At 41.2% G+C, this 24,453-nt stretch overlaps 1 protein-coding gene across 2 annotated transcripts in view; it reads right to left on the reverse strand.

Annotated features, from left to right (window-relative positions):
• Positions 1-980: 980 nt before the first annotated feature.
• Positions 981-24,453, reverse strand: part of FAM81A (family with sequence similarity 81 member A) — a 75,172-nt gene continuing 51,699 nt past the window's right edge. For both annotated transcript variants that reach the window (XM_032864824.1, XM_032864825.1), the window contains exons 5-9: positions 20,085-20,214; positions 17,871-17,977; positions 10,956-11,091; positions 9,182-9,377; positions 981-2,306 (exon numbers count right to left, since the gene is read on the reverse strand). In XM_032864824.1, the coding sequence (XP_032720715.1) occupies positions 2,182-2,306; positions 9,182-9,377; positions 10,956-11,091; positions 17,871-17,977; positions 20,085-20,214 (694 nt within the window). In that variant the 3' untranslated portion in view covers positions 981-2,181. The remainder of the gene's footprint in view (positions 2,307-9,181; positions 9,378-10,955; positions 11,092-17,870; positions 17,978-20,084; positions 20,215-24,453) is intronic.

Raw genomic sequence — 24,453 nt, forward strand, 5'->3', positions numbered from 1 at the left:
TTTCTGGTGAAGGAAAGAACACGGAAGCTGATCGTCGTTTAGGCTTTGGTCCTAAGAGTCCACTGGGCCTCAGTGCCTTCTGGCCTCAGTGGCCTCCAAATCCCCCGAGGGCCTTGGATGCCTATGGATGCCTGGGTCTCGCCTCCCAGAGGTTGCGGCTCCGCTGGCCGAGGGGGCAGCCCGGGCATCAGTAGCTCTGCGAGCTCCCCGGGGCATTCCAGCAGATTGCCAGGCTGGAGAACCCCTGCCGGAGCTCCTGACAGAAGGTGAGCAGCATCGGGAGCACCTGAGCAATCTCAGTGGACAGCCAACCGTCACCTGCATACATCAGCCGGCCAGCTGGCCCCCTGGCCCTTTCTCCCCAGGCGGCCCACGTGCGGACCCTTCCTCCTCCAGGGACCACGGAAGAGGGAGGGGGTGTAACGCTCGGCGCTGTGGCTTGTGCTTCAACAGGGAAAACGGTACCAGATGTGCTTACTCTGTCACAAAAAGAAATTCACTTTCTGATTGCAAAAGAGCATTCCCCTTTGTTTTTTCACTGTTAAGTGGAAATCGTCTTCCTATATAGAGATGCAAAGAATTGTGACAAAGTTAAGGAACTACATGTTGGATGACATATTCCTTATAGGATTTCTCAGGTCCAAATTTTAAAAGAATTTTTGTCCAGCCACTGAAGTTGTAAAATACTATTACTTTAGCAGCATATTTTATATGGGTAAACAGTAATAGCCAGTTACATGTTTCATTTATGATTTATCCTAAAAATAGAAAATACTTTAATTTTCCTGAGTCCTTGGCAAACAAAAACAATTTTTTAAAAAATTCTTTAAAGAATTGTTTTCTTTTTCCTGGGCACCCTCACAGTTTAGAACAGTGTGTGTCTCACCATTGGTTTGTACGAACACAGGTGAACAATTTCACTGGCGCCAATTTTCAATGACTCATCAAATATGGCGATTGAAAAGAAAACACCCACTATCTACAAGGCTGCTCAAAATGAAAGTTTCTTGACAGTGTTATAAATGCAATATCAATTTGATTCTCTGTCCATACAAAAGTATGAATTTCTATTTCATTAATAATACTGAACAACTAATGTCTTAACAGTGATAAAATTTTTAGAACATTTAAAAATTACATAGGATCCCATTTTTACATCATAATTCTGATGTATTATCATGCCTTCTATTTTGTCTGTAAAACTTTTTGAGGATACAGTGCATTGACGTGGTAAAACCAAGGCACAGGATACAGTTACAAGTATATATAAACCTTATTTAGCACTTTGTGCCAATTTTGGAAACATTTAGAGGAGATCATAAAGCCTGAAAAATTCTCACATCCTATTATGATTTACAATTGATTGTGCAATAAACAGACTATTAACCACCATTCCATTACTAAATATATGGCTATCACTATACAGGCTGTAGATAATTGAAAAAAGTTTTCAATATTAAAACCTGGTATAAGTAGGTGGTAGATGCAGATATTGTGCCTTGTATAGCTAGATAATTGTCTTAAGTTTCCATTTTAATTTGCAATGTATATGGCAGTTATCAATCTTTAAGCTATCTTCATTACACAAATGGTGGTGGGGGTGGGGGGGTGGTTCTCCAAAAGTTAAATCCCTTCTCCCTACAAAAGACAGAAGATTTACAAGAAGGAAACCATGTAAGAAATGCACAGATAACATTAATAAAATCCAAATATGGACTAAAGGATTGAATTCTAATCTACCAGGACATTCTCTTAATTTAGGGTGAGGAGCTAACACATTCCTGTGACAATTCATTAGTTTCTTAATTAAAAAAAAAAAATCACCATGACATTTTTCAAAATAGTAAAGTCTTGGCTAGAGCGTCAAGCATTGAAGGAAAGTCGTTAAGTCTTTTCATTCATAAAATGAAGAGGGACAAAAGCCTTTCCAAATCTAGGGGCCGGGAGGATATTCCATTGAATTTAGAGAAATGAAAGAGTGTGGCAAAAATTGTACTTAATACTTTTAAAGGAAGTGTTTTCGAGACTTAAGGTAAACATTTAGACCCATGAAAACACATTGCTTGGCACATGCACGCCATGAATAGAACACTCCTGAAGGCAGTGACCGCCTGGCCATGGCGGCACCTGGCTCTCGCCCCACCAGCAAAACCACTTGTGAGGTCCTTGTCCCAGCTCCCCTCACATGGGGGGCTCTGGCTTCTGCATCTGCTGGATTTGCTTCTGCAGCTGGTCCTTGTCCAACTTCATCTTGGCTTCCAGAACTTGCCTGAGGGATCCTATGCTTTCATAGATGGCCGTAAACCCTTTAAGAAGAGGTAAATTTTGCAAGAGTTAATATTAAAATACAATGTTGCGTCAAATTTTACAGCATATAGTAATAGCTGATTTGGGCAAAAATTATCAATAGATGCTAAGACTACTGGAGTAAAAGTATGAGAGGGGACAGGATAGTTACACAGTTTTATAGTATCTCCCTACAGATTGCTTTCTAATTACAAAGCGGGGAGGGAACTATTACAACGGAGAAGTCTGGCAGGTACCGCTTTAACCAAGGCTATCAAAGCTAACTTCACCAATACCAGGAGAAACCAACATCACATACCCCTGATAAGGTTCCCTGATAAGTGAGGGACACCCTGCTTCTGTGGCATTTCTGTCAAAATGCACTACCTGAAACTAATTAAGAGGAAGCAAACAGGCCCAAACTGACATTCCACAAAACACTGGCCGGGATTCTTTTTTGGCCTGGATTCTTTAATGATGTAATATCACTGAGGAACTGATCCATATTAAAATTCACTAAATAAAGAAATATGACAATTGTCTATGCTGTATGATTCTGGAATAGAACCTAGACCAGGGAAGGTCTGCTATAATGGAAACAACAGTGAAAGCTGAATATTGAAAAAATTTTCATCAATATTTCACTGGACTATAGTTATTTAAGAGAATGGCCCTGTCCTAAGGGCATATAGATTGAAATAATAAAGGAGTAAAAAGGCATCGTAACTTCTGCAACTTATTCCCAAATGACCTAGGGGAAAAAATTATATTTACACACACACATACACAGAGGCGCGCGTGCCCACGTGCTCCCATCACCCAATGAGATAAAGAAAATTTCCAAAATGTTAACAATTGGTTAGTCTCTATGAAAGATGAATAGTTTTTGGACTATTCTTACAGTTTTTCTAAATTTGAAATAATTTCAAAATAAAAAGCAAAACAAAAGAAAAAAATTCCCCACCCCAAAAGCATTTCATATTACTCTGTATTTCTATGGGTTTTTAAAATACATGTTTAAAAGTTCTCATCTTCATTAGTAAATTCAGAATTTTCTCTCAGGGGCACCTGGGTAGCTCAGTTGGTTGGTTGAGGGTCCAACTCTGGATTTCAGCTCAGGTCATGATCTCAGGGTCTTGGGCTCAAGCCCTGTGTCGGGCTCCATGCTCAGCACTGAGTCTCTCCCTCAGCCCCTCCCACTCATGCTCTCATGCTCTCTCTCTCTCTCTCTCTAAAAATAAATAAATCTTTAGGAGGAAAGGAAGAATTTTCTCTCAGAAAATATTCTCTATTGACAATTCATGTCATATAAGGAATAAATATTACTTATTAAAAATAACATTCTTATTGAATAGAAAGATACAACATGTAAAAGAGTAGGTGAAAAATGTATGGTATGAGCTTTTACTTGAAAAAGCACATATATGTATAAAATGACATATATAAAGATGACCCCGGGTGAGAGAAGTTATGAGGGTTTCAAAAAATATTTTGTGCTTTCTTATATCCTATTAAGAAAACAAGAAATATTGTTTTTGGAGTAGGAAAAAGTAAATCTTTTTATTTTTAAAAAGTTTATCTGCCCTTCTTATTAGATGAATGTTAACCACCTCAATGGCATGTTGAATAGAAGGGAACGAACCCCTCAAGGAATGATGCGAAGTTAAACACTGATGAAATATTCATGTACCATATTCTAATAGCCCCAAAGACAAAGAAAAAAATTCATTTTTATCTTCACAAGTTCTTCAATGAATAAATTGAGCTGTGTCTTCTACTTCTTTTTTTTTTTTAAGATTTTATTTATTCATTTGTCAGAGAGAGAGGGTATGCAAGCAAGGGGAGTGGCAGGCTCCCCACCGTGCAGGGATCCTGATGCAGGGCTTGATCCCAGGACCCTGAGATTATGACCTGAGTGGAAGGTAGACGTTTAACCAACTGAGCCACCCAGGTACCTCTGTGACTTCTAATTAAAATAAAATAATAAACTTTTGGTAGTGACAACAAAACTATTCTTGGGATAACGAACTACGTTTATTTCCATGTGGGCCAAAGTAGATTCTGCAGAAGAAAATTATGGAATCTTAGAATTGGAAGGAGCTAGGAGATAATGCAGCGCCCCTCGTCACACTGTAAGACTGTCACTGTAAGACTGTCTTGTCTTTCCTGACCATAACCAACCAGCTTCCACTTGAACATGTTCAGTCACAAAGAGCTCTCAGGATCACAAGTCACCAGTGTCTTTTTAGGACCCATTACCCGAGGATACTCCTGCCTCATGCTGAGTTAGAACGTGTCTTCAAGTAACTTCCACGTACTGGTTCCAGGACTGTATTCCTAAGCTCACAGTGTCAGCCAGTCTAACCAGTCCTTTATACGTGACAGTACAAGAAACCTGGAAATCAGCTTTACAACTTTCTTCTAAACAAATGTGAATTAATGGGCCCTGTTGACTTTGGAGAGGAGGAAAATCATTCGCTGCCATGGTAGCATACTGCCCACATTAAGCCTTCAAAAGCCATGTCAAAATAGAGGTTCATTTCTGAGACATAATGATCATGGCTATGAACAGAAACGAACCTGCAGATGGCATGAAAGAAAGTGCACTTCAGCTACAAACTGAGCAATGTTCATTTGTGTGCCCGTCCCTCGTGGTGACTTTCTATGTATTTAGAGCTGAAACAACGCTTTAATTCAATACAGCACAGCTACTTAGAAAATCACCTAAGGACATCTCACTGTGATTACTGTTAGCTGGGATCACAGGTAGTTGAGGGGGACGCTCATTACCTGGTTTTCAGATCCCACTGAAAATAACCCATGGGTAGGAGTCCAAGATGGCAGAGGAGTAGGAGACCATAGTTTCATCTGGTCCCAGGAATTCAGCTAGACGGCTATCAAAACATTCTGAACCCCTGTGAACTCAACCACAGAGCTAAGAAAAGAATACCTGCAACTCTACAAATAGAAAAGGGACCACTTTCTGCAAGGTAGGAGGTGCAGAGAAATGAATCCAAGGCAATATGTGGGAAGATAACTGCGGGGGTTGGGAGCCTCTGTCAGCCAACTACTGGCAAGTGATATAGCAGCGGAGCACAAAATAGGAACTTTTAGAAGTTTGCTCCGGTGAGGGACATCCCTGCCTGAGAATCACTCAGGAGGGGAAGTGGGATGGGATCCTAGGTAGGGCAGTGTGGTCTCAGGATCCCCGGGGTCACAGGAAGACCAGGAGAAGCCGAGAGTGGCAGAGCTCCCAGGCATCAGAGCAGGGAAGCTGGCTGGAATCAGGAAGCCCAGGAATGGGCTCTCAGCTCAGGGTTGCCATAAACCATGAACTGTGGCATAGTTGGGTGACCACTCTCCAAGCATAGGTTCAGGAAGCAGCAAATAGAGGTGAGACCCCTCTTCCTTCACTGGGAGAAGCAGTGCAGGTGCGTGCCACAAGAGTTTGCAGGACTTGGAGACAGGAAATGGAGTCATGTGCCTGAGACAGAAACGCTCAGTCACAGGCTGGGTAAGCACAGAGAGCAGATGGAGACCAGGGAGAGGGGAGTGACTGACTGCTTTTCCCTGAGGGCTCACTGAGGAGTGGGGCCCTGAGCTTCTGGTTACAGGGTTGGAGACTGGGAGGCCGCCATTTTCATTCTCAGCCTCTAAAGGTTGAAAGCCTTCAGGAAACAAAAGCCATAGAGAGTAAACAGGAGCAGATTACTTAGCCTGGCCCCTTGGCAACGGTGGTACAAAGACACCTGAGAATCAGCACAACAGGCCCCTCCTCCAGAAGATCAGCAGGAACATCTGGCTAAAACCAAGTTTACATACCATAGAGAACTGCAAAACTCCAGCGCTAGGAGAATATAGCATATAGAATTCATTATTTTTTCCCCACGATTCTTTAGTCTCTCAATATTAATTTTTTTCTCTTTTTCAATTTATTTCTTATTTTTTAAAGGATTTTATTTATTTGTCAGAGAGAGCAAGCACAAATGGGGAAGGGGTGGTGGCAGGCAGAGGTAGAAGCAGGCTCCATGCTGAGCAAGGAGGCCAATGTGGAACTCAATCCCAGGACTCTGGGATCATGACCTGAATTGAAGGCAGACACTTAACCAACTGAGCCACCTAGACATCCCCTACCAATTTCTTATTTTATCAACTAATTTTTTAAAAATCTTTTTTATTTTCATTTTTACAGTTACATTTTATCCTTTCATTGTATTTCATTTTTATTTTTATGTGTGTGTGTGTGTGTGTGTGTATTTCTTTCTTTAGAATTTTGGGATGCAGTTTCTTCTAACAAACAGACCAAAATACACCCAGAATCTAGTGTATGGCTCTATTCTCTTCACTGACTGATCATATTCTCTCTCTCTTTTTTTTTTTTTTTTGTTAAAGTCTTTTTGCATTTTCATCTTTACAATTACAAGAATGTAATTGTATAATTCTATCCTTTAAATGTATTTAATCTTATTTTTGTAAGTATATAAGTTCTTCTTTCTTTACAAGTTTGGGATGTAGTTTCTTCTAATAAACCAACCAAAATACACTCAGGATATAGTATAGTGCTCTGTTCTGTTCACCCATCTGATTATATCCTTTTTAAGAATTTTCTTCTTTTCAGTTTTGGGTTTCTTCTCATTTGTTTAGCGTATATTTCTCTTGGGTTGTTGTTGCCATTTTAGTATTTTTTTTCTCATGTTCATCTGTTCATCTCTGCACAGAACAACAAGATGGAAACACTCATCTCCAAAAAGAGAACAAGAGGCAGTACTGACTGCCAGGGACCTAATCAGTATGGATACAAGTAAGATGTCGAAAATGGAGTTTAGAATAATGGTTATAAAGATACTAGTTTAGAAAAAGCAAAGAAGACACTAGAGAATCCCTTTCTGAAGAAATAAAAGAACTAAAATCTAAAAAATAGAAATCAAAAAGGCAATCCTTATACCAGACAAATTAGAATTTTTTCCCTAAAGATTTTATTTATTTATTTGTCAGAGAGAGAGAGAAAGACAGAGAGAGCAGAAGCAGGGGGAGGGGCAGGCAGAAGAAGCAGGCTCTCCACTGAGCAATGAGCCCAATGCAGGACTCGATGCCAGGACCCTGGGATCATGACCTGAGCTGAAGCCAGACACGTAACCAACTGAGCCACCCAGGTGTCCCCAGACAAATTAGATTTTGAACTGAAGACTGTAATAAGAGATGAGGAGAGACACTATGTCATAATTTAAGCGTCTATCCAACAAGAAGATCTAACAATTGTAAATATTTATGCCCCTAACATGGGGGCAGTCAATTACATAAACCAATTAATAACAAAATTAAAGAAACACATAGATAATAATATAGTAATAGTAGGGGGCTTTAATAGCCCATTCATTGCAATAAACAAATCATCTAAGCAGATGATCAACAAGGAAACAACAGCTTTGAATAACACACTGGACCAGATGGACATCACAGATATATTCAGAGCATTCTACCCAAGAGCAACAGAATATACATTCTTCTCGAGTGCACAGGAAACATTCTCCAGAATAGATCAGATCCTGGGTCACAAATCAGGTCTCAACTGGTACCAAAAGACTAGGATCATTCCCTGCATATTTTTGGACCACAATGCTTTCAAACTGGAACTCAACAACAAGAGGAAAGTTGGAAAGAACTCAAATACATGGAGGCTAAAGAGCATCCTACTAAAGAATAAATGGGTCAACCAGGAAATTAAAGAAGAATTGAAAAAATTCATGGAAACAAACGAAAATGAAAACAGAATTGTTCAAAACCTTTGGGATGCAGGAAAGGTGGTTGTAAGAGGGAAGTATATGGCAATATAAGCCTTTCTCAAGAAACAAGAAAGATCTCAAATACACAAGTTAATCTTACACCTAAAAGAGCTGGAGAAAGAACAGTAAAAATAACCTGAACCCAGGAGGAGAAAAGAATTAATAAAGATTAGAGCAGAAATTAATGAAATAGAAACCAAAAAAAGAGTAGAACAGATCAATGAAACGAGGAGCTGGTTCTTTGAAAGAATAAGATTGATAACTCCCTGCTAGACTTACTAAAAAGAAAAGAGACAAGACCCAAGTAAATAAAATCATGAATGAAAGAGGAGAGATCACAACCAACACTGAAGAAATACAATTATAAGTTGAAAAAAAGTTGAAAATAGAGCTACCTATGACTCAGCAATTGCACTACTGAGTATTTACTCCAAAGATACAAATGTAGTGATCCGAAGGGGCACGTGCACCCCAATGTTTATAGCAGCAATGTCCACAATAGCCAAACTATGGAAAGAGCCCAAATGTCCACTGACAGATGAATGGATAAAGAAGATATATATATATATACACACACACATACAATAGAATACTACTCAGCCATCAAAAAAATGAAATCTTGCCATCTGCAATGATATGGATGGAACTAGAGGGTATTATTCCAAGCAAAATAAGTCAATCAGAGAAAGACAATTATCATATGATCTCACTGTTACGTGGATCTCACTGATATGATCTTACTCATCTCAAAACAGATGAACACGGGGAAGAAAAGAACAAATAAAATAAGAGGAAATCAGAGAGGGAGACCAACCATAAGAGACTCTTAATCATTGGAAACAAACAGGGTTGCTGGAGGGGGGTGGGGGTTGGAGGATGGGGTAACTGGATGATGGACACTAAGAAGGACATGTGATGTAATGAGCACAGGATATTATAGAAAAATGATGAATCACTGACCTCTACCTCTGAAACTAATAATATAGCATATGTTAACTAATTGAATCTAAAAAAAAAAAACATTTTAAAAAAAGAATAAAGGCTAACAATTTAAAAAAAGGAGAGAAAAGAAAAGAAAATAGCCCATGAGAGCCATCTGCTTTTTGGCCTACCAGCATCAACTTCTGCTTTCATTTCCTTCATGTCCTCATTCATCTGTAACTCCAGCTTGCTGATGCGCCCATGCACTTTCTCCTCTTCCTGTTTTGTTCTCTGCACTTCCATATTCTTCTTCTGACTTTCTTCTATTTTGTCAAGTCTGGCTGACATCTGGCTGAGCTTCTTCTCCATGTCTCTTTCGCTGGCTCCCTGAGATCCATGAGAAGAATTGCACCTGGTTATTCCAAAAGGAAAGTCTATCCTGTACCTGCATCAGTCATAGTATCATTTAACAACAATCTGCAGGGAAGAGGATCACAAAGGTGGCTTGTTGCTTGCTCAACCATCCACTCTCCTGTTTCCTTAACAGACCCCTGATTTTCAGCTGGTTGTAAGCTCATCCAGAATTAAGACTACATTTTCTGCTGTCTCCTGAGTTTAGTTTGGCCATAAAGATGAAGTTCTGGCCAACGAGATATAAGTAGAGGGTGTGTGGCAGCTTCTAGGAAAAGCTAAAAGGCAGCTGAGGCCTATCCTTGCCCCTTTTGGCTTCCTTCTGTTCCTGGAATTCAGACGTAATGGCTGGAGCACTAGTGGCCACCTTGAACTATGAGAACAAGGGTCACTCTCTAGAATTGGCAGAGTTGAGCCAGAAGAATCATGGGTTGTTGAGGAATGATAAGCTACCACATCAGTCCTGCATTCCCTATCCCCAGATAGCTTTTATGTGAAAGAGAAATACGATGCTGTCTTATTAAAGCTACTATTATCCTGGGGTTTACTGTTAGTTATTAACCAATCCACATGTAAAAATAAAGTTATCCAAAGACCACAGAAACCTAAAAACGTAGTAGTATGAATCTAAGTAAATCAACCAGTAGATCTGATAAAAATGGGAGAGCACTTAAAGAAATATTTGAAATATTAAATATTTTCTTTTCTTTCCAACATGCCTGGTTTTTACGGGAATCTGCATCCGTGGGTAAGCTTTGGAGGTCAAGACTATAAACAGAGCTGTAAGTGGACTACTGCACGACCTAGCTCTCTTGATGTTGTACAATGCAGTCTGCTTGGAGAGCAGCTCAGCCCTGAGAAACAGCAGAGTCAGACATGGAAATTGCTCCAGATGCTTTTGCTTCATCCAAGTCCAATAGGAGGAAGCAGTGCAAGAAAAGAGGAGGGAGAGGAAGATGGTCAGGCTAAATCACCAAACCAAAAAAATATTTGCTGACAAATACCAGTTTCAGAGCTTTTGAATACTCTACAAGCAAGGCTTTCCTGACGGTTTTTGAGCAGTTCTGCAAGCCTTCATTCTCTGGGAGAGTGGGGCAAAAGTAGAAGGAAAATGGAGGGGAAAAAGGGTAGATTTTGTTGACATACTGTCCATGACTCTGCATCCTGTGGTTATAGTGGGACAGAGGGGCTGAGCGGGAGAAACCTAGTCGACACTGTGTTTTCCAGATGATGAAATTCAACCAAAGTAGAATGAAGTTTGTAGTTAGTTTTACTTAGAAATGCAGGTGGTCAATTTGGTTCATGAAGGTCTTGACTTAAATTCACCTTAGCTGAAAGTGCTGAAATTTTCTACTTTGCCTTTATTAACCAAAACAAGCCTAAGTGCTCTCTTTATAACAAACATAGAAAAACGAAAGGATTCTAAGGCAAGAACAACTGAGCAGCTTAATGTGGTGCTAAATCAATCAATGCTAAGTTGGTAGGGATTATTCACGAACATTGCAGATCTCCGCTGAATAACTTTACTATATTATGCCATACATCAATACCTACACTGTTTTCCTTAACGACCAAGGAAAGCTGATCAATTTTCTGTAAAAGTTCTTTCTCTATCCGTTCTTGTTCCTGTTGCAACCAATTCCGTGCAGATAAAATCTCATTACTGAGTTCCTCAATCGTACCTTTAAATCTAAAATAAGAAAATCAGCAAGTTAGACGTAAAACAACCATAAAATTACAACATACAACTTCAGTCTCTATCAAATTTCTCATAAATATGTCAGCATGAACCTTGGCTCCCTCAGAATTACAAGCTTACCTTCCCTTTAGAATTGCCCTTAGCACTAAATTGGGGATAGGGGTGGGGGACAGGGAAGGAGGATACAACAGACAAGCACCTGATAATACTTCCTACTGCTGAAGACCTGATGGAGAGGGTGTGGAGGTGTCAGAGTGATACACAGCCACGCCAGGTGCTCATTTCTGCCTTCCCAGGGTGCCCAGTGCTCTTGGCTCAGAAGACACACTTCCAGCCTCCTCCTTCCCTGGGCTCTTCCTCCTTCTCCCTGTTCTCTCCCAGGACTAGAGCCTGACTGCCTTTCTCTAGAATGTTCTCCAAATTGCTCTTGCCCCATAGAGATATTTCCTAATTTAAACCAAAAAAGCAAACTGAAAGGAAAAAAAAAAAAAAAAAAAAAAAAAAAACACCCTCCATTCCTCTGGTCCTGATCCTTTCCAAATAATACTCCATGCTGGCTAATTTCCCTTCATTACTTTTGTATTCATTTTTTATGAAATGGAATAAAAGTAGGAAAGAACACATGACTTAAATAATAACAGTAATAATAAAATGGACACCGTGGTAGAAGACCCTAATTATCTGCTCTACCTCTTTTCCTCTTCTTTCCTATTAAGAAATCCTCAGATGTGTGGCTGACCAAAGACTATGTCCCCAGCCTCTCTTGCAGCTATGTGCGGCCATGTGACCAGCTTCAGCAATGGGACACATGTAAGAGTGGCAGGTACAACTTCCAGGGCCATGCCACTATAAAAAAAGCTTCTGGACCTTATCTGGGCAGAAAGCCAACCCCCAGTCCCATGCATTGTGGAGCTCAGCCTGCAGCCCTGCCTGACCATGAAGACTGGCCAGAGAGCACCACGACTTTAATGCATTCATTATTCTAACAGTGTTCTGATGTTGTCTTTAGAGTGTCTCTATATAAGATCACACCATCTGTAAACGGGGATAATTTTACTTCTCTTTTTCTGATTTGGATGCCTTTTATTCCTTTTTCTTGCCTAAGTGCCCTGGCTAGGACCTCCAGTACTGTGTTCAACATGAGTGGGGAGAGTGAACACCCCCACCTTGTTCCTGATTTTAGAGAAGCTTTTAGCTTTTCACTGCTGAGTAGATTATTATCTATGGGCTTGTCATATATGCCCTTTATTATGTCAAAATACATTCTTCCTATAACCAGTTCGTTGGAAGTCTTTATCACAAAAAGGATATCAAATTTTGTCAAATGCCTTTTCCACATTATTGAGATAATCATGATTTTTTTAATCCTTCATTCTGTTAATGTAGTGTATCACATTTATTGATTTGCCTATATCAAACCATCCTTGCATCCCAGGGATAAATGCCACTTGATCATGGTGTAAGATCCTTTTAATTTGGTTCATTAGCATTTTGTTCAGAATTTTTACATCTGTGTTCATCAGGGATATTGGCCTGTCCTTGGTACCATGGTAATGCTGGATTTATAAAATGAGTTTAGAAGTGTTTCTTCCTTTTTAATTTTTTGGAAGTGTTTGAGAATGATTGGTATTAATTCTGCTTTAAATTTTGGTGGTATTCATCCTTGAAGCCTTCTGATCCTGGGCTTTTCTTTGTTGGGAAGTTTTGGACTGTGATTCAATCTCCTTACTTGTTATTAGTCTGTTCAGATTTTCTTTTTCTTCTGATTCTGTCTTGATAGGTTTTATGTCTCCAGGAATTTATCCATTTCTTCTAGTTATCTAATTTGTTGGCACATGATTGTTAATGGTAGTCTCTTATGATCATTAGTACTTCTGTGCTAACAGTTATAATGTCTCCTCTTTCATTTGTAATTTTATTTGAGTCTTCTTTTTTTTCCCCCTTGGTTAGTCTGCCTAAAGGTTTTTCAATGTGGTGTATCTTTTTTTTTTTTTTTAAAGATTTTACTTTTATTTATTTGACAGAGAGAGAGAGAGATCACAAGTAGACAGAGAGGCAGGAGCAGGGGTGGGGAGCAGGTTCCCTGCTGAGCAGAAAGCCCGATACAGGGCTCGATCCCAGGACCCTGAGATCATGACCTGAGCCAAAGGCAGAGGCTTAACCCACTAAGCCACCCAGGTGCTCCCAATGTGGTATATCTTTAAAAAAAAAAAAATTCAACAATTAGTTTAATTAATTTTTTTCCCATTGTTTTTCTTTTTTCTTATTTATTATCTTATTTATTTATCTTATTATCTTATTTATTTATTAGAGAGAGAGATCACAAGTAGGCAGAGCAGCAGACAGAGAAAGAGGGGAAAGCAGGCTCCCCACTGAGCAGAGAGCCCGATATGGGGCTCGATCTCCGGACCCTGAGATCATGACCTGAGCCAAAGGCAGAGACTTAACTTACTGAGCCACCCAGTTGCCCCATCCCATTGTTTTTCTATTGTTTTCTATGCTCTATTTCATTTAATTTTGGCCTAATCTTTATTATTTCCTTCCTCCTGCTATTTTTGTTCTTAGTTTGTTCTTTGTTTTCTAATTCCTTGAGGTATAAATTTAGGTTCAAGATCTTTCAAGATCTTTCAAGATCTTTCCTTTTTCTTAATGTAGGCATTTATTACTGCAACCTTTCCTCATAAAAGTGCTTTGGCTGCATCTCATAATTATTTCAATTATTTCAAGATTTTCTGAATTTCCCTTGTGATTTTCTTTGAGCCATCTGTTGTTCAGGAGTGTGTTGTTTGATTTCCACATATTTGTGAAATTTCCAATTTTCCTCCTATTATTGATTTCTAGTTTCATGCCATTGTAGTCATAAAAGATACTTGATATGATTTTGATCTTCTTTAATTTATTTAAGACTTATTTTGTCAGGAGCGCCTGGGTGACTCAGTCAGTTAAGCATCTGCCTTCAGCTCAGGTCATGATTCCAGGGTCCTGGGATCAAGGTCGGCATCATCGGGCTCCCTGCTCAGTAAGAATCCTGCTTCTCCCTTTCCCTCTGCCTGCTGCTCCACCTGCTTGTGCTTTCTTTCTGTCAAATAAATAAATAAAATCTTTAAAAAAAAAAAAAAAAAAAGACTGGTTTTGTGACCTAAAATATGATCTGTCCTAGAGAGTATTCTATGGGCACTTAAGAGGAATTTGTATTCTGCTACTGTTGGATAGAAAGTTCTACGTGTCTGTTAGGTTTCTAGTTGGACAGGGCTTCTGCTTCTGCTCTAAGGTCAGGGGGTGGGGGGAAACACTGGCTGGGCTCTGCAGTCAGATGGGCCTACTAGCTGGGCTCTGCATTTAAGCAGGGCTGCTGGGCTACGCTACATGATCAAACAGAGCCACTAACTGTACTGGGCAATGACTTCTGGTCGGCTGAGGTCTCAGACTGTGTTCCCTGGCTGGGCAGTGCTTCTATTTGGACTCCATGATTACGGGCTGCAGGCTGAGCTCTGCAACTGCACCTGATCCAGTGGGATCCCAAGCTATACCTCCCAGACAAATGTTGCTACTGGCTAGCCTCCAAGTTCAGTTGGCTTCATGATCAGACAGGGCCTCAGGCCATGCTCCACAACTAGGCAGGCTGCTGGCTGTGCTGCACTATGGAGGGAGGTTACTGGCCGGGCTCCCTGGTCAGGTGGAGCCAGCAGCAGCTGTGCCTTACGGTAGGTGGGGCTGGTGGCTATGTTTTGCGATCAGGCACTCACTGTCTGGGCTTCATGCTTAGGTAAGGCCCCAGTCTACGTTCTGTTTTGGGGAGGAATTATTGGCTGGGTTCCCTGCTTGAGCAAGGCTGCAGGCAATGCTCAACAAAATAAGTGGGAGTAGTCGGCTCCACATGCTGGGTGGAGCTGTGGGCTGGGTTCTGAAGCTGGAAAGTACTGTAGGGTGGGCTCCAAGGCCGCCTGGGGTCACAGTGCAGGCTCCCTAATCAGGCGGGGCCAGAGGTTACAACTTTTATTTTCAGTGATCATATTTTCTAGAAGTTCTTTTTGTTTGTTTTCAATTCTGGCAGACCACTTTTGATAATCTCTCATTCCTTAGTCACACTTTTCAAAAGGGGTGTGTGTGTGTGTGTACTCACAATACATATACACAACATACAAATGTCTCTACATACACATACACTTATTTTATCCAATAATTCCCATATATGTCATATTTAGATGTCTGTCTGCATCTGCTTTTTCCTGTTTCTTCTGACTCTATCTCTTATGTGGCTTTTTTCCTTCCTTTGTTTTACAATTTCCGATTACACACTTGTATTCCTTAGAACTTCACCTGTTTGTGGGAAGCCTCCAACGCTGAGTATTTGCATTTGCTTACACCATGCATCTCAGGCCACCGCCAAACAGGATTATGCTGAGATTACATTATCCACTGTGGTTTTCTTCAAGCTGCTTGGGTAATGGGAATTCTAGCTCTAAATCAACATAAAGGCGGTATTGTGGGGGCAGCTGGCTGGCTCTGTCAGTAGAACATATGACTCTTGATCTCGGGGTTGTGAATTCAAGCCCTGTTGGGTGTAGAGCTTATTTTAAAAATAAACAAATATTATAAATAAATAAAGGCTGAATTGTGGTCCTGAATTTTCAAGGAATATCTTTTATACCTCTACCCAGAGCCAAGATTTAGACAGGTGAGTTTCCTTAGGCTCTCTTCCTGGAATGGGCTTTTTCCCTAGTTCACCCAACCAGGGGTTTACCTTTTGGGTCCCCAGTCTGACCTTCTGCCCCAGGCTTTGTCCCCTCTCCCCTGTGAACAGCCTTTTGTGTCTAGACTTCCAGACTTTAAATTGTAGGAAGAAAAATAAAGATGTTCATGTCTGCTGACTAGTAATATCTCCTAAGGAAGTAATTTGGAGAGGAAAAAATACCAAGATGTTTATTTTTTTCCTCTGTGATGGAAGGAAGAGGATTGAAGAGATTTTTTTCTGTACTTGGCAAGCTTGTAGGATCTATGAGAAGTGGTGACATAACTCAACAATTATATAATTACAGATAATTAGAGGAAAAGAAACGTGCTTTCCGTAAGAGAATTCCTGTTAACTCAGCAACAACCCTGAAACAGCATTAAGTATGGTACAATGAGATGTAAGAACCAGGAAGATGATTGATTTAAAATTTCCACGTCTCTAACACAGTTCTACACTGAAATCATCTTTAAAAAATAAATATTAAGTCAAATACACACACACACATATACAAACACTTAGAGTGACTACTGGCTCTGCTTTGGCAGGAAAATGCCAAGCTTGGGAAAATTCATGATAGGAAAAGATGGTTTTGTGACTGAGCAGAAGGGCAGATGATGAATTTCCCCATGGGCAAGTACAGTTTAAAGCATCACTGTAACAAAATAGGAAAGTATAACCCATTATAGGGTGTCAATGGGCTAGGTCACAATCACCCTAGTGCACACCTCTCCCAATTTACTACCGCAACCATGCCCCCAGCTGATGTCCCCATCTCTGCTTTGGCCCGATCCATTCTCCAATTGCCACCAAGACCATTTAAAGATAGGATATAAATCTTATTCTCTCACCCCATCTGCCTCAAACCCTCCAGCTCCTTATTGCACTTAAGTTAGACACCAAGGCCTTGGATGTGGCTACAAGGCCCGGCCACAGGCCTGCCTCCTCCCCAGGCTCCACTTTCCCTCCCTCTCTGTTCCAGCCACCACGGGCCAGGCTGCAGCTGCTTGGATGCCACACCCCTCCCTCCCATAAATTCTCACCTCCCTCAAGCTAGTGAATTCCATTCATTCTTCAGCTCTTACTTCAAGCACTGCCTTCTGAGGAAGGAGGCCCCACCAGCAGGCCTCTGTTCTTCACTCTCAGGGCGCCACTGTTTCAGCTTCCTGTGGCTGTGGTGACTAACTACCACAAACTTGGTGGCTTAACCTTTCATAGTTCTGGAGGTCAGAGATCTAAAATCAGTTTCACTGGACTAAAGTCGAGGTGCAAGCAGGGCTGGTTCCTTCGGAAGCTCTCAGGAGAATCACTGCCTTGCCATTTTTTCAGCTGCTGGTGGCTGCCTGTGTTTTGTGGCTTGTGGTCCCTTCCTTATCTTCAAAGCGCCTCCCCCCCACCCCCGCTTCCTCCATCACGCCGTGCTCTTCTCTCATGACTCTGCCCCTCCTGCCTCCCTCTTACAGACACTCAGAGGTTACATCGGGTCTCCCTGGTAACCCACGGTAAGTACCCATCCTAACATTCTTAATCACATCTGCAAAGTCCCTTTTTGCCAGATAAGGTAACATATTCACAGGGACTAGGACATGGTGATATTTGGGGACTATTATGCAGCCTACCACAACCATGTGCCTTTCCTTCAAAGCAATGATCACCATTAGTAATAATACAGCTCACACTCCCTCAAGTCATTATTTGATGAACGCTTATCCACTCCCTAGACTACAAGCTCCACAGGATAGGATATCCTCTACAAAGATAAGAACAGAGTCTATTCTTAATTTCTGGATGCTCAGCACCTAGGCCAGCACTCAAGATATATTTACTGCATGACAAGACAGATTATAAGCCAACTGCTAAAAACAATAATGCATGTAAAGTGGCAACATGCTACAGGGAAAGTTTTCCTCTTAACTTTCATGACTGTTTTTACTTTGTTTTGTGCAATAAATAAAAGTGAAGATGAAAAAAACTGTGCTACGGAATAGGCTTCCCAGGAACTTCAACCCCCAAAGAAGTCTGTTAGTTGACTACTTACTTTGTATCCAGAAGTTGAAGCTGGTGGTTACTGTCTCTGTGGGACATCTTCAGTTTGGTGCTTTGCTCTGATATCGACAAGTCCACTCTGTTCAAAAGCTGAGAAATCTGGGAAAGAAGCTTTGCTTGTAATATCACACCTAATTTTTTCAGAGGTAACCTCAGATAACATTTAATAAGCTACATTCTAGTCCATGACATTAAGGTTCAATATAATTTACTCAATTAATTTAAGAGCTCACCTTGTCTTTCCACTTCCATTTTCTATTATGCACACTCATCAAAAATCAGGACCAGGAGCACTGCCAAAATATTCATTAGGCTCTCAGTACTTAACTTTATAGTTCTCTGATAAGCAAGCCTACTTCCTCCCCGGGACCACTATGTCCATCTGCTGACAAAAAAATACAGTGTTTTGTTTTGTTTTTTACCCTGGAATTTCTACCACAAACGTGGCTGTTAGTCATAGAGAATGGAACTCTTGTCACTTACAAACACCATTAAGGTCCCAGATTTACAGGGTGCCTGGGTATCTCAGTCGGTTAAGCATCTACCTTCAGCTCAGGTCATGATCCCAGGGTCCTGGGAGGGGGCCCTGCATTGGGCTCCCTGCTTAGCAGGGAGTGTGCTTCTCCCTCTCCCTCTGCCTGCTGCTCTGCCTACTTGTGCTCTCTATCTCTGTCAAATAAATAAATAAAATCTTAAAAAAAAAAAAGTCCAGATTTACCTCCATATCAATTCAAGTCTCTAGAAGATTTTGTAAATTATATCCCTCCAACTCCTGTTTTTCATGACCTACCTCTTTCCCTTGTCTTTCTACTAAAATTTATTTTTTTTTAAAGATTTTATTTATTTATTTGACAGACAGAGATCACAAGTAGGCAGAGAGGCAGGCAGAGAGAGAGAGGAAGGGAAGCAGGTTTCCTGCTGAGCAGAGAGCCCGATGCGGGGCTCGATCCCAGGACCCTGAGACCATGACCTGAGCCGAAGGCAGAGGCTTAACCCACTGAGCCACCCAGGCGCCCCTCTACTAAAATTTAATATAACACTAGTCCTATATGACATGCATTTAGTTGCTGCAAAAGTTATGATGTTCTATGTTCCTTACTTAGAAATTCATGGAACAAGTATTTATTGGACCTAGAACAAAGGAAAAGTATGCCTCTTTTTATAGATTTCTATATGGATTTTACTTGGCATGACTACTGGGAAGCTTAGTATTTCCTAAGCATTTATTTCTTGATGTGATAATTCTGTCCTCACTCATTCTGTGAAAAAAATTGTTGGACTTGTTGTTTTGTTGTAGGGTTGTTTTTTTTTTTCATGGCTTTATAAAATCTGTGTTTTTCACATAAGTAGATTTAGATCTTCCTTGGATACATTCTAGACACAACCCCTTTGAATCCAATAAGTTGACCAGATGCCTCATTTCACTGGAATGTTCTCTTTAACCATGAGGCAAGTCCTAGAAGATAGGCCCCTTCATGGCAAAGGGGAACTTTTTTTTTTTTTTTAAGATTTTATTTATTTATTTGACAGATCACAAGTAGGCAGAGAGGCAGGCAGAGAGAGAGAGGAGGAAGCAGGTTCCCCGCTGAGCAGAGAGCCCGATGCGGGGCCCGATCCCAAGTCCCTGGGATCATGACCTGAGCCGAAGGCAGAGGCTTTAACCCACTGAGCCACCCAGGCGTCCCCCAAAGGGGAACTTTTAAGTGGCCAAAAAACAAACGGAAAAGCCAACAGTTTTGCTTCATGAACTTGATCTGTGGATTTCAAGGTGGAATAGTCTAAGCTTCATCAGCCAGCCTACCTTCTAGCTTTGTCTGAATCCTTTCCCACGAAGGACTGTGGTGAGGTAGCACACAGCATGAGTAACTACTTCCTGAACCCAAACTTGGGACATGTGGCATATAAAAGAAAGCCCAATCACTTACCTATGTAAGAACTGGTTTTGGAGCTACAATTTGGAATTTCTGGAATATGTTCATTGTTCTAGGAATGGGGGAAAAGAATCTTTACAAGTAGGACCTTACCAAAAACTCTCGGTGCTTTGCTTGCCATACCCATGAAGGGCCACTGCAGCGAGAGAGAGGGAGGAAGAAGTAAGGAAAAGACACGCACGTTCCGGGCACCCTGGCTGGTTTCTCAACACCATGTTATTCTCAGCTAAGAACAAATTACCTATTTTTAAAAGGCTACCTGGAATCGGCCTTACCTGTCCCTCTGCATCTTTGATTTTTGTTTCCAAGATAAGTTTGGCAGCTTGCTGTTCTTTGTTCAAGTGCTGGAGCCCCTCATAAGTTGTTTTGTGCTCTGCAGAGAGTCTGGCTATGCTGGCGTCACATCTGTCCAGGCAAACAACAAAGCTAACTCTTATTAAAAGTTTACAAACAAGCACTGAAGCTTCTTGACACACTGGAAAATGCACGACCCCCTCCAAGAAACTGTACTATGACTCATCCTTTTCCACAGACATTCACAGGATTATAGAGAGCTGCCCTCATTATGGTTTTTAAGTTAAACCACAGGGATGTTGCTTAATAAGAGTAGGGATGAAGCCATCCAAGCAGCAAAGGCTTTTACAAAGCTCACGAGTACGAAAGTGTACGTGCAATGAGAGCCCAATGACGAAAGGTTAATATAACGTGCCAGATATGGCCCGTCCCTCTTTGGTGCCATCCCTGTCCTTTCAAGTGCTTTGGGTCTTCTTCGGATCTCAGAGGCAACTTCTACCACATTTGAAAGTATTGCTGCTAACCTCGACCACCTTGCCCATGTGGCTGTCTGCTTTGAGTGGCACCATGCCAGGAGAAGCCTGTGCAACAGGTCCCAGCTGCAGTGAAGTTGCTCTGCTCCTTGGGCCTGACAACCTGGTAGTTTCGACAGTGCTCAGGGTATCTGCAGCAGGGAAGCTCTGTTGGGGACCTCTGTCAAACCCTACTTAGGAGAGTCAACAGGATAGCCCCCTGGGAATATGCAGCAAAGTCATGCCCCGTTCCAACCCACCCAGCCTGCTCGAGAAGTAGCTGGTGGCTTGCTGCTGGGCTCTGATAGAAACTACATGCCAAGGTACAGGACATTAAGTAACCATGCAATCTGGTCAATCCATCACGAGCACCCAGCTATAAAGGGAGGCATATGAACAGCATGCCATCTTCTAAAGGAGGTATACCGAGACATCAGGCTTCAACAGGTCCCAAAGGCATAAGTAAATTGCATGAGCCCAGACTCCTGTGGCATATACTCTTGCTACTGCCAGCCTTCCGTCAACTCACACATATGGCCTCTTGAGGAGTTTCTGAGCACTGGGTAGACCGAAGAAGGAAAACGCAGGCCTAGTTGATGGAAGGTGCCAATATGCTGACACCTTCCAGAAGAAGATTGATGACACCTCAAAGCCCACTCAGGAGTGGCCCTCAAGGGTATCAAGGAAGGGAAACCCTCACAGTTGGCAGAAGTTCAAACAATGTACCTGAGGATTTATTTTGCCTAGAATAAAACATGGCCAGATATTCACGGGCATTAGCTAATGGTGAGAGCCGTAGAGGACAGACACTGGTGACAAAGGGAAAGGGTTCTATAAATGGATTGCTCAGAACTGACAGAGCATTTCTACTTCTTGTGAATGGTCTCTGTATCAAAGGGGCAGATGCCCACAAACCGTACTTCCCAAACAACCTTGCCAGCCGGGTTCTGATTCAGATCCCGCCAGTGAGAGGCACTTGTGCCCCTCCCCCCCCAAGCAGGTGCTGGGGGGACACGTGCTAAACTGCCCATGTGAGGTTTACGGTCACCTCCAGGCACACACCTACAAATCACTTACTTCCATGTTACACACAGCTAATATTATCAGTGGCTCCTTGCTGTGATTCTTATACATGCTACTTTACTGGGAGCCAATAGCTGTTTCCCCTTCCTGTTGCTTCCCCAAATTTGCCAATGGTTTTATAAACTCTAATTTCCTGGATTAAATCCCTTCCTGCTAAAATACTTAGAATGAACAAGATGGGACCGGGAAGGGAGACAAACCATAAGAGACTCTTATTCTCAGGAAACAAACTGAGGGTTGCTGGGGGGTGGGGAGGAGGGATAGGGTGTCTGGGTTATGGACATTGGGGAGGGTATGTGCTATGGTGAGCACTGTGAATTGTGTAAGCCTGATGATTCACAGACCTGTACCCCAGAAGCAAATAATACATTATATGTTAAATAAATAAATAAATAAAAATAAAATAAAATACTTAGAATGGTTTCTGTTTTCTTGACCAAACCTTGATGCATATATGTAGTCATTAAAATTTCAAAAGGAAGAAAACAAAATATTAACCAACCATCTCTGGATGTGTGATTTAAAAAAAAAAATCATTCTTTTCTAAATTGTACAACTTTTCTGCAATAAGTATATATAATTTTATGATCAGAAAAACAATTATACAAAGAAAATATTCCAATCAACCACCATGTACAAAGAATGCATTACAATTACACGGAACATGCACTATCCTACCATCTTTCCCTGGGCTCCCCATGAAGCAAAAATGAGGCTGGGGCATGAGGAACCCAGAGCTAGAGAAATGTGGATAGAGTCACTGTCATGAAAGTGAGGTCAGGTTCAGGGCAATACACAGTAGAAGTCGAGAGGCTGGAGTTGGAACCCCAATCCATAATTTATTCCTTCAGTCAATAAGTATTTGTAGAATGACTACTATTTGTCACATGCTAATTATACAAAATGAGGACATGGTGCAAATTTTTTTTCTTCAGTACACGTACCACACAACCTAGAAACAATTTTTTTTTAAGATTTTATTTATTTATTTGACAGACAGAGATCTCAAGTAGGGAGAGAGACAGGCAGAGAGAGAGAGAGGAGGAAGCAGGCTCCCCGCTGAGCAGAAAGCCTGAAGCAGGGCTCGGTCCCAAGACCCTGGGATCACGGCCTGAGCTGAAGGCAGAGGCTTTAACCCACTGAGCCACCCAGGCACCCCACACAACCCAGAAATTAAAAAAAAAAGATTCTCATGCCACTACCACGATAATGTTATTCAACTTATGTGTATATTTTTCTATTATTGATGGAGATCTTATCTGACATTCTGTTCATTATCCTGCAACTCAGACAAAGAAGCTCAGAAGACCAGGAACTTGCTGAACAAGTTACTATAAATACACAGATTGAAGAACAAGCCCATGGCCACTCACAGTCAGTAAATCAGCGGTCTGCGATCTTCCTAAAAGCCCTGGGAATGTATTCTTTAAGATGTATATCTGCACTGGGGCCTCAATGAGGTTTATAAACTGTTCCCTAAATGACTTAGATACCGGAAAGGATCTCACTCACTAAATCATATAAAGTATTTGCAATCAACTATCAAAACTAGCATATTAATTGATAAAGGTTAAAGTATATATCCCTCTAGAAGTTTGAAAAATAAAATGTCAATCTATAGCTTATAAGCCTCAATAAAGATTAGAGGACATGCTAGTACTTGGTTGGGCTTTCTAATAAACTGTAAGATTTAACCAATTTACTAATCATTTTGTACTGAAATGTTGCACATTAAAACTACTACCTGCTCTGTCAGTGAAACATGGTGGACTGAACACATGCCCTCATTTTGCCTCCCTCCTGAAAACCCATCAAGATGACTCCAGATGAATAAAAAAGGTATAAACCCAAAAGGACAAAAAAGAATGGGAGGGGAAAAAAAGTCTGGGAGAAAGCAGAAAACAGACAGATGGTGCAGAAGATGGAGCAAAGCGTATGTTTTGCTACAGCTGGTGCTAGAAGCTTAAAGGGCTCCAGACCTGAAAACGAATAGAGGTAAGAAGAAGTTTTAGTTTCTAGAGGGCATGCAGGGTAAGAACAGTCTCCCCTCATGACAGAACACAGGAACCAGGGTAACCAAAACCAGAGACTTGAGTGGAGCTCCACCAGCCACGGAAAGCTCAAAAAACCCAAAGAGACAAAGAAACAAACAAAATAAACAAAAAACCTGGATCAAATGAGTTTAAAAGAAATATGTTTAAGATACTGAAAAAAAAATCAAATAATAATATCTATCAAGAGAACTCTAAATTATTAAACAAAAGTAGGCAGAAAGGGAAGAAAAACAAGTGGATAAGAGAAAAATGAGAGAGCCTAGAAGTAAACCACAGTGTCTTCACAGACCTGACGAATTCTGACTGGACATGACTGAAGGGAGAGTCAGTGAGTCAGGACACAGTAGCAAGGAGTTCACTCAGAAGGCAGCAAACACAGAGAGTCAAAACATGGGAAAATAGCTAAGAGACAAGGAGGACAAATAAAAAGCTATTAACATAAGTGACAGAGGAGTTAAGAAGTCCCTAAAGACGGAAATAGAGAGAATGGCCTAAGGGGTGAGTGCTGACAGTTTTCTAAAACTGAAGAAAAAAATGAGTTTTCAAGTGTTCAGTGAATACAAAGTGGCATAAATAAAGTAAATAGGGCATATGAAATTCTAATAACCCATTACAGAGAAAATCTTCAAAGCCACCAGATTCTGAAGACAGGTAACCTACCAAGGACCTACTGTAAGACTAATAGCACACAGTAGGTATCA

This window comes from Lontra canadensis, unplaced genomic scaffold (genome assembly GCF_010015895.1).
Source record: "Lontra canadensis isolate GAN:19392208 unplaced genomic scaffold, GSC_riverotter_1.0 scaffold28, whole genome shotgun sequence".
NCBI classification, from domain to species: Eukaryota; Metazoa; Chordata; class Mammalia; order Carnivora; family Mustelidae; genus Lontra; species Lontra canadensis.